At 38.7% G+C, this 13,606-nt stretch overlaps 2 protein-coding genes across 4 annotated transcripts; both read right to left on the bottom strand.

Annotated features, from left to right (window-relative positions):
• Positions 1–2,384: 2,384 nt before the first annotated feature.
• LOC105208722 (uncharacterized) lies at positions 2,385–9,475 on the bottom strand. 2 transcript variants are annotated; one of them, XM_054232614.1, is made up of 3 exons: positions 6,423–9,475; positions 4,708–6,366; positions 2,385–4,653 (listed from the first exon to the last, which is right to left on the bottom strand). In XM_054232614.1, exons 2-3 carry the CDS (start codon positions 5,798–5,800, stop codon positions 2,438–2,440), a joined length of 3,309 nt encoding a protein of 1,102 aa, XP_054088589.1. In that variant the 5' UTR covers positions 5,801–6,366; positions 6,423–9,475; the 3' UTR covers positions 2,385–2,437. The 2 variants fall into 2 exon arrangements, with proteins under 2 accessions (XP_054088589.1, XP_011177021.2); XM_011178719.3 differs by having other exon boundaries at positions 2,385–6,366.
• A 1,120-nt stretch (positions 9,476–10,595) lies between these two features.
• On the bottom strand, positions 10,596–13,070 carry LOC105208721 (uncharacterized). Of its 2 annotated transcripts, none has more exons than XM_054232616.1 (2): positions 10,913–13,070; positions 10,596–10,818 (listed from the first exon to the last, which is right to left on the bottom strand). In XM_054232616.1, exon 1 carries the CDS (start codon positions 12,956–12,958, stop codon positions 10,958–10,960), a length of 2,001 nt encoding a protein of 666 aa, XP_054088591.1. In that variant the 5' UTR covers positions 12,959–13,070; the 3' UTR covers positions 10,596–10,818; positions 10,913–10,957. The 2 variants fall into 2 exon arrangements, with proteins under 2 accessions (XP_054088591.1, XP_054088590.1); XM_054232615.1 differs by having other exon boundaries at positions 10,597–10,821; positions 10,913–13,069.
• Positions 13,071–13,606: the final 536 nt, after the last annotated feature.

Raw genomic sequence — 13,606 nt, forward strand, 5'->3', positions numbered from 1 at the left:
TTTTTTGACTTCAGGAATATTAAATTAAAAAAGTAGAAGATGATGGAAAAGTGCAATAAAGTGTCGATAATCAAATTAACACATTCTAACCTCACTTTTCTTGGCACCAACTGTGGTGCACTTTGCATTGAAGCACAGATATAATGGTCTTCCTCTCACAAAACGAAATGTAGAAGTGACTGCGACAACAACATAAAATTCACAACAAAAACAGAACGCCCACAATCTAAACCAACAAAAAACATTGCATTTAAAATAAATGAATTCCATTGCGTTCAAAGCACTAAATGCCAGTTGCGGTTGCAGGGTGGCGCAGGGCAGAGCGTTCGGTTGTCACAGCGGAAGTACAAAACATGGAAACGGAAATGCAAAATCCGTTTAGTTCATTTGAGTGAAAGTAAACAAAACGGAAATGAAGCAACAACAAGAAAAGAACAATAAAAATGGAAACAAAAACACAACAAGTGAAGTCTTTGAATAAATATTGATGCAAAAATGTTGCAAGGAACTAGAAAACAAAACAATAAAAACAAAAAGGCAATAATTGTGAAAGAATGTAAAAAATACAAAAAGAAAAAGAAAAAAATAAAAAATAAAAAGAGAAGAGCAATTGGAAAAAAATATGAAAGAGAAAAAACAGCACGGATTAGAGCGGATTTATTCCGAACTTTTTTCGGCACCAGTAGTTGGGTTTAAGCTCTATTTTTACTTCCTTCATTTCTTCTTAAATTTTTGTATACTTTTTTGATTAACTGAATTTGCTTTCATCTGTCTTGCTTTATTTGATAAGGTTTTTGCTTTTCTGTTGTTTGCGGTTTCCTGTCAATTAAGGAATGCCGGTTGACTGACAGACTCGTCCCACACTCGAACTCAACCCGTACATATCACTTAGCTCTTTCGGTTTTGCACTTCGGTACTTTCAATGTGAAGATATATCCGAATAAAGTGAAATCTACAGAACTGTTGTAGAATGTAGTGGGTATGGATGATCTGAAGAAGTTCTTGATGAGTTTTTTGGCTCTAGCTTGGAGCTCATAAAAAAACCTTTCCAGTTCAATTCTCCCTATTACTGACTTGTGAAGGGATATCGCAGAACTACGTTAAGGTGAAGAAGTGCAAATATAGAACCGGTTGGTCTGAAGATATTCTTGATGAGCTCTTTGGCGCTAGCTTGGAAGACGGAGAACCATACTAAGTCAAAAAAACTTTCCACAGACCTATTATAGTCAGTCAGTTCTTCCCATTGATCTTAAAACAAATGACATAGACGAGCTCAAGCGACATTCCGAAGCTTGGAGGATAGATATTCCTTGGCAACTCGGTCGATCTCGATGGTTCTGTTCATATCAAAAATGAATAGTTGCTGGTATAAAGATTATAATGATCTGTGGCTGTCCAATTATTTGCCAAGAGACCTATAGATCGAAACTTGAGTAAGTCGTCAACTGTTGCTCAGCCATAAAGAAGTATCTGGATCTTTTGATTACGTCATCAGCGGTAAAAGAAAAATCTAAGACAAAGGCTTCATTGCACAACATCGCTGTAAAAACATGAAAAATCACTGTGCGTGGGCGAGTTGCGTACAATGAAAATATGAGTGTAAATCAACGGCGCGCAGAAAATGCACAAGAAGACCACCTACATCTTTTCGCCTCAACGCAGGCACTCATCAATCAATGTCAGCGCGCTTTTTCTCTTCTATTTTCACATTTTTTTCGGACCCGCTACGTCTTGCGCTCTCGATTGCTGTCGTCACCACAAAAGCAAGAGTAATTTTGTATGTATGGCAACCACCAAAAGTAACGGAAGGTTAAGTTGGACGCATCCACTGGCTCAGTTTGTCCGACAACCGACAACGGGACTTTATTATGAGGCGGAGTGAATGAGTGAAGATATAAAACGGCGCATAAATCAGGTTGGATAAGCAGCAAGTAGAAGAAAAAAGAGCGGAAAAATAAATAAAAAAGAGAAAAAAACGCAAGCGGAAAGCCTGAAGCTGTGGCAGTTGACAAGCGCGGCAAGAGTAGATACTATGGTGCCTGATTGAAGTGATGAACTAAAGAAACGAAGTAAAGCCTTCACAGATGAGGTAAATAAAGGTGAGGAATGCTTAAGAGACTAAATAGAAAGCACAGAGAGGAGATTAGCGAGGCTTTGTACTAGGTCCGCACTCTTTCAATCTTGTTAGTCTTTCTCATTGAAACTTGTTTAATGCTCTAAGAATCTCATCTGGGTTGAAGTGAAGTAGTGCAATAGTTCTTGAAAAGTGACGTCACACAAGCAGAATCAAGGATAGAGGCATCTGAACTAGTTTCTTTAATCTGCAAATTGTAAAATGTCTCTCGAAAGGAAAGACATTCTACGAAGAACACAAACACATCGTAAACAGGCATAATTTGAAATATATTTTGTGGAACATTATTGTATAAGAAAGACATTATTTGCTTCCACGCCGTCTTTTTTTATCACGCTTTAATGTCAGTGGGATTTCTTCTATAGGTTTCTCCCACATAAGTGCTTGCTGACGTTGCCAAGTTTTTAGGGATTGCAATAAGTGCGCCGGGAGCCGTTTTAAAACTTCATTTGGAATTCTTATAGGGAAGTTCTGTATCCATGTCCAGGGTTTCTCTTTATCAAATGGTTCATGGAAGACAACTGGAAAGAATCTCCTCTTGCGATCACCTTTTAAGAGCTTCGCCACATGTATTAAAGAGAGCTTCTTTTCTTCAATATGTGCCAATTTTGCCTCTCTGTCATAATCAAAGGAGGTAGTGTCTTCCGGCACTAAAACCTCCATTTCCATGTCTGGGAAGTTTATTATATTATAAAATAAGTTCAGACTTTTTAGTCGCGCGCTATCACGTTCCCGTTGTTCTTCTGGGCTAAGTATAACTGTATTGAGCTGATGTAATTCGTTCAGGCCATAATTAACAGAGTCCTTGTATCTACTGTAAAATGGATGAAAATGTCCTGTGTAGCCGGGATCATAAATATAGCCTTCTTGTTCTTGTGCTAAAAAATCGGCCAATATTTGCATATTTTCATTTTCTTGATCCACATTCTTTTCAGATTTTCGTAGTTGCTTACCGAAACGACTACCTAAAAGTGGATCAGTTTGAATATTTCCACTAGGTGTTTCAAAATAACCCATTCCATAAGGATCTCCCCCAAAGGAATTTGCTTCGAAATTCTGTGAGATTTTGTCTCCATATCTTGTAAATCTTTTTCGGCGACGTATCATAGGATGTCTTGAATAAGTAGAATCTCGAAAATAATCTAAATAAGGTGGTCTTTGGAAAGGCATCCTGAAACTTCTCATATTTTTAGCAGCTTCGCCGTATCGGAAGTCATTTATTGTACCCTGACGAGGTGGTCTAGAGTATCTTGAAAACCGAGGGTCCCTGAAGTTATAACCAGGAAAACTTCCAAATCTACGTGTTTGAGTATAAGGAATAAAAGAACGTCTTATACTTCCAAGTCCAGCTTTTGCCGGTAAAGTTCCAAAAGTACGTCCCTCATATCCGGGAAATCTAGTGTGCATTAAAGGTCCTTCTGCCGCTGTTTTAGATTGTTTATGTAAGCGCTTCTCTCTAATGTATGCCAAATCAGCTTCAATTCCACTTGAATCCTCACGTCGTGGTATTAGGGTGTGTCGTATATACCGTGGTGGTTCTTGGGTAAAGAAACCAGTTTCTCGACGAACCGTTTGACTCGTTCTTAAATTTATAGAAGGTCTTTTTATTACTTCAAAGCTATTACGACCACCAGTAGCACCAACAATACCAGGAACTCCAGGCTGTACCGGATATCTTGCAAATTTTTTGTTCGTAAAATTATCACGACCACCAGTAGCACCAACAATACCAGGAACTCCAGTCTGTCCCAGATACCTTGCAAATTTTTTGTTCGTAAATGGACCAACTTTTCTACGACGATGTATTCTATTTTCTCTTAAGTAACCAGAATTTCCAATATATTTTGAGGCTGTAGCAGCTGCAGAAACATTTGCTTGCGTACGACTAGTATATTTGCGACGCTCAAACTCGCCAGACCTGTCTCCGGTGTCTTTCAAATATCGAGTTGCTTCAACATCTCCCATACCGTATGCAGGACCCATCATATCAACTAGGCGAGGTTCCACAGTACGATACGGGTAATCAAATTCATCCACGTAACCCAAGCCAGCAGTGCCTACAAAAGTTCCATGCCGCGGGTCTCCAAACTGTCTGAATTGTTTGTAATAATCCGCCTTTTTACTTTGACGTGGTTCGCCTCCATACAGCAAATATTTGGAAGGCATTGCGCTGTCAAACATTCCAGCAGCATCAGCCATAGAATCTCGCTGAAGATCAGCAGTATGTCGTAAATAGTTAGAATCTTCAAACTCTCTTAAACCACTTGTTGTTCTCGCGAAATTTCCATGCAGATGGCCACCAAAATGCCTTAGATATTCATACGCTTCCATATCTTCAAGGTCACTATGTAATGCCTGTCGAGGAAATTCAACAAATGGGACATATTTACTGTGTCTATCGTTAGTAAGACCACCAGTGGATCTCGCTTTTGTACTCTGTGACCCATCCACAGTTCCCTTGACATTTGCTTCCGGGAGAACTCCAATGCGTGTTAAATACTTAATAGCTTCTTTATTACCTAGACGAGCAGCATTTATAGGTGTTTTACCTTGGGGAGGAAATAGCGACTTACAGTCGCCAATGTCACCATCGTTGGGATTCAAATAATTTTGACGCGTATCCGCCGCATACCGAAAAGATTCTGGATCTAGGTGATCAATGTGCTGTATATATGCAGCATCATCTTCTACGTACCCTAATTCGTCTGGCACTTCACCTGTGTACATTGGAAGTCCAAAATCTCTCATAATACCGGGTGCAAAGCCGTACTTTAAGAGATCCGCTCGTTTTCGTCTAAAACTTTCCATACGCATTAAATCATAATATCTCAAATTTCGCTCTTGTCCATCGGAATAACCGAAAGCTCTATATTTGCTAACGAAACCAATCCCACGTGGATCTTTAGTCTTTGTTGACGTTTTGGTTCTAAAACCCTCTTTGGGTATTTTAGATTCCAACGCTTCATTACGTTGTCCTGTAAGTGCAGCTGTCGGACTTGTTACGAAATCGAGTGCGACAGCTCCAGTTCCAGGCGCCATTTTATATCCGATGTCATGTCCAAACCAATTTGCGTGCACTCTTCCAACTGCAGGGAGGCGATCGAGCACCGGGCTGGCAGCGTTTACCGGTCCGCCACTAGCTAATTTGTAGAACGGTTGGGACACCGTTGTAGCAATCTTTGGAAATTTACCAGCGGCTCGAAGTTTTCCGCCACTACTATCTTCATATGTCCTTAGCTGTTGCGCCTTTAGAGGTATGCTTAGTTGAGCGGCACCGGCACCCGCACCGACGACGAAATTAAGTTTCTTCAAAAAATCGAAATTATGTATAAATGGTATACTCGGCAAGACCTTTAGTCTGCTCTTTTTAACCGCCTTTTTCGCCGTCTTTTCTGGTACGAATTTTCCAGCAGTAGCCGGGCGCAGACCTTGTGAAAGCCTTGAATTACACGTTTTATCCTTCTTGAGGCTTCGCATTAGCAGATAGTTTTTGTACATTTCGTTTCCAAAGTTACGTATGAAGTTCCATTCATCTCTACTAATTTGGTTGGGATGCTTTGAAAATTGCCTATTACTTTGACCGGTATCTGGACACTTGCTTAAACTGTTTATTAAAACGGTTCGTCCAGTCTTCGCGCAGCATGATCGGCAAATTGGAACTGACATGATAACTTATAATTTTGAATTTTTTCTAAGATTTTCCAAATGTATGAGCCAAATATTTTGGAGTTTATGAAAACATTTGTTGAAAATATTTTTTGAAACTCCGAAAATAATATTTAAGGGTTGCCAAACGAACTCGGAAAATTCAACTTAAATCAAGAGTTGCCAATATGAAAAATAATGTTTCAAAACAGTGTGCGCAATATACAAAATTTCAAATTTTTTGTTGTCGAGTACTTGTCCCAGAAAGTTCCTTCATCTATAAAACGTCCTGTCTCATAAAAATTTCTCGATATTTTAAGAAAGCAATTTTTTTGTCCCAAAATTTTGGTCCCATTTCCAATTAGGTATATTTTTATTTTGATCGATTGATATCCCAAATATACTCGAAATTCGGATTCTAAGAGTTTCCGAAATATGAAAACTGCTTGTACCTCCATTTTATTTCCATGCCCTTGATACTTCCATCAATCAGAGTAACGTCTTAGATATTTATTGACAACATTGGTGGGTAAAACCGACATCCAAGTCAAAGGATTCTCCAAATAAGGCTCTTGGTACATTGTCGACTGAAATGGTGAGCAGTGAAATTTCCATTGAAGTTCTAAGTTGTAGACCAGCTTACCGATGTCAAGTCCTGCAACATTCTATTTTGCATTTCGTACTCTTTTATGGCATCGTCTTCATTTACGTAGGTATAATGACTAGATAACTGATTGATTAGCCATGCGAACTCTTGATTCTCTTTTGCCGTTGTTTGCTTTGCTCTCCAAGCGGAAGAAACTCTCCGATCACCGTGCGCTCTTCTGTAGTTTACAGTGTTCCAGGTTTGAGGACAACTTTTATATGTCTCTTCTTTGGTGTACAATAGACCAATATATGGGTTGCAAGCTTCTTCCAAACCGCGATTACTATTTGATGCTGCTTGGGGACAAGCAAGTTTGTTTCGAGTACAAAGTCCAGTGACAACAGCGCCACCTTTACTCCTGGAAGCACGTGTAGTTCTCACAACCTGTGCAGCTGGCTTCCAATTATTCGACCGATAACTGATATTGGCTCTATAACTGGGTTCAGCGGCCACCCTAACTTTTTGCTGATCTAGAAATGCAGCGGGAGACTGCGGTGCGCTGGGTTTGGGTTGTGATCTTTGAAACCCGGAGCAGCCGCCAGCGCCCCGTACTGGCGACAGAGTGCAGGCGGCTCGTAAAGCATGACCCAACGGTCTCCAGTTAATCTTACAATCTTCATCAAACGCACCGCTACACGGGACACATCGTCCATCAGCGGCGAAACAGGCGGTAAACGGTATAGAAGGTGCCTCTTTAATCTTATTTTTACATTTGGCTCGACGCTTTTTGCGCCGTTTCTTGACTAATCTCTTCTGGAAACCAGTTTTATGCCGCATTTTTTGCGGTCGGGACTGTGTTGATGTCGTTAAACGCGTCGTGGCTTGTAAGGGACGCTGTCGACTTTCATCAATACATGCAGTCTTTAAGCAATTCGCCTTGTCTGCACTGACATTCGCTGACTTGCCTTGCTGTCTGCGCGAATATTTATTTCTGCGAGCGCATCTAAGGTGTTCGTCCACGAGCTTTCGGCGCGTGCACATGTTCAATCACTTACCGCCAGATGCCAGCGAGAAAAGTAGGGTATATATGGGGTTTTTATTAAATTTAATCCAATTTTTTAGAAACGTAAACAATTTTTTTTATTTTAATTATGAAAATTTCGAATTATGAAATATACAAACAGTTCTACGAAAATGTCATTTGTTTCATATTCTTAATTTTCGTCACATTAACCTGCTATAGGTTCATAAGAATTCAAGAAAACAAGTTGGTTCTAAAATATATCCATAAACCCCGTTTTCAATATTAGGTAGAAGTGAGAAGGCTTCGTTGACCCAAAAAGTATCTACTGAAAAATCGAACTTCGGTTAAAAATTTCAGTTTAGAATTGTGTTCCAAAAAAGTCTATTCAAAAATGTATGTCCAAAAATTATATATCTCTATTCCTAAACAGTTTAAATGCTTTTTAAATGATCAATAATATGGTGTTTAAAGACTAATGTTTTTCCAAGCATTTTGACTTAAAAAGTCTCAAAAACTTTTTCCCAAAAATTACTATTCCACATTTTTTTGGGAATGGTCATTTTTTGAACACATGAACATAGAGTCAGAAAGATTTTTGTCTCAAAAAATCGCAACTGTAGAATTTTAGTCCCAAAACTTTTCGAGTGATGCAAAAGAAAAAAACGCTTTCAACCTCTAATCACAACCCCGCGCATAGTGTGGAACTTCGCACACTTAAATATCATCGTCATCGTCCAAGTCTTCGTTTTGGTTTCGGGTTTTCACATTCCGCCGTCCACGTTTCTTCTGCTGTCGCTTATTTTTTGTAATATCTATAACTCGTTTGCCTTTGGAATATGTCATGGCAATAATCTTTTGTTGGCGTTTCCACTTTTTCATATCGTTTAATATATTTTCGGATATTCTCTTTAAATACTCATTGGGTATACGTTTCGGGAAAGTCCGCATCCAGGTCCATGGTTTGTCGCGATCAAATGGCTCATGATACAAGACACTATGGAAAGCTGCATAGCCCGGCATACTCTTTAACATTCTGATAATCGCAGACAGACGAAGCTTTGATGGATCCCGTTTTCCGTATGAGGGTCTGTGATATGAGAAAGTTCTATAGAATTCCTCTTCTAGTGTTTGCGTCAACCTTTCGATACTGTCTACATCCGTAGGCTGCGGTTCGACAGCACTTGTATAGAATTGGTCGATAGTTTTTATGAAATTTTTCATTTGATTCTTCTCTGCATTTCGCTGGTAATTTGTGAAATAATCAGCTGTTGGACGGTGCTTCAATTCGGTAATGCTTTTAATACGACCTATGCGCTCCAATTCTAGTCCGTATCTCTTGCGGCCAACGCGCTCGAGATCATCATCAATACGCGCAAATCCGGTAGTGCCTAGAGCGCGCTTCATTAGCATGTCTGTAATCTTATTTCCATACTTTATGCGATTCGGATCATTATCTGGAAATGTTTCTATATTTTTGTTTTCATTAGCGTGAACATCCATATCCAATTTCTCATTTTTCATTTTCTTCACAGCGAAATCCAAAAGATGCTGGGAACCCTGCCCCTGTGCGACAAATTCTTCAATTCTTTCCGGACCAAAATAGCTCGTGAGTGGCACGAATATTGACTTATCCGTCCTTGTTGAGTCGTCACAACATTCACCAGCCCTCGCGGTTCTTACACCTGTTCCTGATGTCTTGTGGGCCATACGCTTGTCTAAGACCGCATCCAGATCTCCTTGCATAAGCCATTGCAATGTTTTCCACTGCCCATTCGAAGTGGCCTTCAAGTGACGTGCTAACAAATAGTTTTTATGCGTCTGATCGCTGAACGTGCGTATGAATTCCCATGCATTCTCATCCACATAGTCGGGGTCTTCATAATGTCTTCTCGTATAACTATTAGCAGAACCGTATGCGTGTTCACACTCGTTTCTGAGCTTACCTATATGCTGACAAACTGGTATAGACATTTATTTTCCGAATTTAATTATAGCTTTTTAGAATTTTTAATATTTTTTTATTATTTATTTAATATTTTAAAAATTTTCGTACTTTTTATATTTTCACATTTTGATATTTAATGCTTTCAATCATATTTGGAGAAAATCAGATACAAAAAACTTAAATATCGTGGTGCGTACTTAGTCGTGTGGAAGTTGAAAAGCAAATGCTTAAAGAGTCGGTAATGATGCCAGCATTTGTTCTACCTATACAAATTTAAACGCACTCTCTCTCTCTCTCTCTCTCGATCAATGTATCAACTACCGACATACATTTCGGTCACTTGAGGTATGAATTGAAGCTACATCCCCTAAATCAGCGTCGCATAAAATTTTCAAAAAACACGAAATCGAAAATCCTTTTCTTCCCGAAGACCTTTTTTAATTGAAACATACCACCCCTAGCTAATGGTATATCTTATATAAGTTAGTTAATTAGATCCGTGAACAGAAGTTAAGAGACCTATCCCCTGTTACGTCCAGACCCGAATGGATCGATGCTAGGAATGAACGGTCCAATAGAATACACAATTTTGTCGAGGAAACATGAAAATACTGTTATAAATTTTATCCAAGACAAAATTTTTTTCTCACAATAGAGAATACCAGCATTCCTGTCACATACCACATGGAGACGAAATATTGTTAAAATTTTATTTGCAAAAAATTCTAAAAATCAATGATCGATAGGCTTGTTTTCTCCAAAAGATGCTGATAATCGCAGCTTCTAGAGAAGCCCACTTCCCAGGTAAATAATTCTCTCCGAAAAGTGTCCTTTTCTCATTCAACGTTTCAAAGTTTCGAATTGTTTGTGATCGAGAAAATTAAACAAATTTGGGGAAAGATCTCCAGAAACACATCCAACATCAGGGGTTATACCACACGTCATCATGTGTCTATTAAACATCGAACCTAGACTTTCCCCCCGCTTTCACTTTTCTTTCTTTCCAAGGTTCTTTTTCGTCCCCTCACTAGCATAAAAATGTATATCATACAGTGAATTTTGTATACTGTTAGCCTCCATGACCATGCGCATATAGCGCACCATGGCCCGATCCATTTCATCGATGCTCAAATCTTCAGCCGACTCCGGTTCCAACTGTTTTGCCTTCCCAATAGCCCACTTGCCATTTCGTAGGACTTCATTATGCTGCGGAACTCCTTTGAGACGAAGGGTTTTTATTAAATTTAATCCACTTTTTTTAGAAACGTAAACAATTTTTTTATTTTAATTATGCAAATTTTGAACTATGAAATATACACAAAGTTCTACGAAAATGTAATTTGTTTCATAATCTTAATTTTCGTCACGATAAGCCGTTAAAGGTTCAAAAGATTTCAAGGAGACAATTTCGTTTTAAAACAAATCCATAAACTCGTGTTCAATATCAGTGAGAAATCACAAAACTCCTTTGTCCAAAAAAGTATCTACTGAAAAATAGAAATATGGTTGAAATTTTATGTTTAGAATTGTGTCCCAAAAAAGCCTATTCAAAAACAAATTTTCTCAAAAAATATATACCTCTGTTTTTAAGAAGTGTGTTTTTAGTGATCCAAAATATAATGTTTAATCTTGCTTTTCCACAATATCAACGTCATTGTCCGTGACTTCTTTTTGGTTTCGAGTTTTCAAATTCCGCCTTCCACGCTTCTTCTGCAGACGCTTACTTTTTGCCACGTCTATAATTCGTTTGCCTGGGGAATATGTCAAGGCAGTAATCTTTTGTTGGCGTTTCCACTTCTTCATATCGTTTACTATGTTCTCAGATACTCTTTTCAAATACTCCTTGGGTATACGTTTTGGGAAAGTCCGCATCCAGGTCCATGGTTTGTTGCGATCAAATGGCTCATGATACAAAACAGCTTGAAAAGCTGCATAGCCCGGCATACTCTTTAACTTTCTGATAACCGCAGACAGACGCACCTTTGATGGATCCCGTTTTCCGTATGAGGGTATGTGATATGAGACAGTTTTATAGAATTCCTCTTCTATTGTTTGCGTCAACCTTTCGATACTGTCTACTTTGATAGACTGCGGTTCGGCAACACTTGCATAGAATTTGCTGATAGTTTTTATGTAATTTTTCATTTGATTCTTCTCTGCATTTCGCTTGTAGTTTGTGTAATAACCAGCCGTTGGACGGTGTGAATAATCGGTCATACTTTTCACCCGGCCTGTGCGCTCCAAATCCAGTCCGAATATCTTGCGGTCGTTCGTATCTGGTCGTTCGAGATCCTCATCAATACGCGCAAATCCGGTAGTGCCTAGAGCGCGCTTCTTTAGCATGTCTGCAATCGTGTTTCCATACTTTATTCGATTCGGATCGTTATCCGGAAATGTTTCTATATCTTTGATTTCACTAGCATGAACATCATCAATACGCGCAAATCCGGTAGTGCTTAGAGCGCGCTTCATTAGCATGTCTGCAATCGTGTTTCCATACTTTATTCGATTCGGATCGTTATCCGGAAATGTTTCTATATTTTTGATTTTTTTAGCTTGAACATACTTATCCAATTTCTCATCTTTCATTTTCTTCACAGCGAAATCCAAAAGATGCAGAGATCCCTGCTTCTGTGCGACAAATTCTTCATTTCTCTTTGTTCCAAAATAGCTCGTGAGTGGCTCGAATGTTGACTTATCCATCCTTGTAGAGTCGTCACTACATTCGCCAGCCTTCGCGGGTTTTGCACCTGTGCGCTCCAATTCCAGTCCGTATCTCTTGCGGCCAACACGCTCGAGATCATCATCAATACGCGCAAATCCGGTAGTGCCTAGAGCGCGCTTCTTTAGCATGTCTGCAAACTTTTTTCCATACTTTATTCGATTCGGATCGATATCTGGAAATGTTTCTATATCTTTGATTCCACTAGCATGAACATCATCAATACGCGCAAATCCGGTAGTGCCTAGAGCGCGCTTCTTTAGCATGTCTGCAATCTTTTTTCCATACTTTATGCGATTCGGATCATTATCTGGAAATGTTTCTATATCATTCATTACCATGTCTGCTATCTTTTTTCCATACTTTATTCGATTCGGATCGTTATCTGGAAATGTTTCTATATTTCTGATTTCATTAGCGTGAACATCCACATCCAATTTCTCATCTTTCATTTTCTTCACAGTGAAATCCAAAAGATGCTGGGTTCCCTGCTTCTGTGCGACAAATTCTTCAATTCTTTCTGGACCAAAATAGCTCGTGAGTGGCACGAATAATGACTTATCGACCCTTGTTGAGTCGTCACAACATTCACCAGCCTTAGTGGTTCTTGCACCTGTTCTTGACGTCTTGTGGGCCATACGCTTATCTAAGACCGCATCCAGATCTCCTTGCATAAGCCATTGCAATGTTTTCCACTGCCCATTCGAAGTGGCCTTCAAGTGACGTGCTAACAAATAGTTTTTATGCGTCTGATCGCTGAACGTGCGTATGAATTCCCATTCATTCTCATCCACATAGTCGGGGTCTTCATGATGTCTTCTCGTATAACTATTAGCAGAACCGTATACGTGCTCACACTCGTTTCTGAGCTTACCTATATGCTGACAACCTGGTATAGACATTTATTTTTCGAATTTAATTATAGCTTTTCAGAATTTTTAATATTTTTTAATATTTATTTAATATTTTAAAAATTTTCGTACTGTTTATATTTTCACATTTTGATATTTAATGCTTTCAATCATATTTTGAGAAATTCAGATACAAAAATTAAATACCGTGGTGAGAACTTAGTCGTGTATATTAAAAAGCAAATGATTTTCGATAAGTTGAGATCATGGGGGCCGCATCGGTCTCTCAATCTATCGTTCTTACTGATGTCTCTTCTGGTCACTTGAGACATGAATTTATGCATTCTAAAATCAGAAGCAATATTGGATAAAGTTCTCAAAATACAAGTTAGATCCTTATCTTTCCGAAGAGCTTCGTATATATCTAATCATATAAACATGCATTATCTATATGTATATAAAACAAGAAACCTATCCCCTATTAAGTTCACACCCGAATATAACAGCGCTAGGAATTGTACCGTTCATTCAATTGAACGAACAATTTGTTGAGCAAAAGTGAAAATACTGTTAGAAATTTAATCCAAGCCACACATTTGTTTCAAAATAGGAAATTCCAGTATACCTGTCACTAGCAATATGGATAGTACCTATGATTTATATGGTTAAAATTTTATTAGTGATCAATTCGAAAAATAA

This window comes from Zeugodacus cucurbitae, chromosome 5 (assembly GCF_028554725.1).
Source record: "Zeugodacus cucurbitae isolate PBARC_wt_2022May chromosome 5, idZeuCucr1.2, whole genome shotgun sequence".
Taxonomy (NCBI): Eukaryota; Metazoa; Arthropoda; class Insecta; order Diptera; family Tephritidae; genus Zeugodacus; species Zeugodacus cucurbitae.

What these genes read in the sequence shown, in the direction of transcription:
- LOC105208721 (XM_054232616.1), bottom strand. Translation starts at nt 12,958, where the DNA reads ATGTCTATACCAGGTTGTCAGCATATAGGTAAGCTCAGAAACGAGTGT.
- LOC105208722 (XM_011178719.3), bottom strand. Translation starts at nt 5,800, where the DNA reads ATGTCAGTTCCAATTTGCCGATCATGCTGCGCGAAGACTGGACGAACC.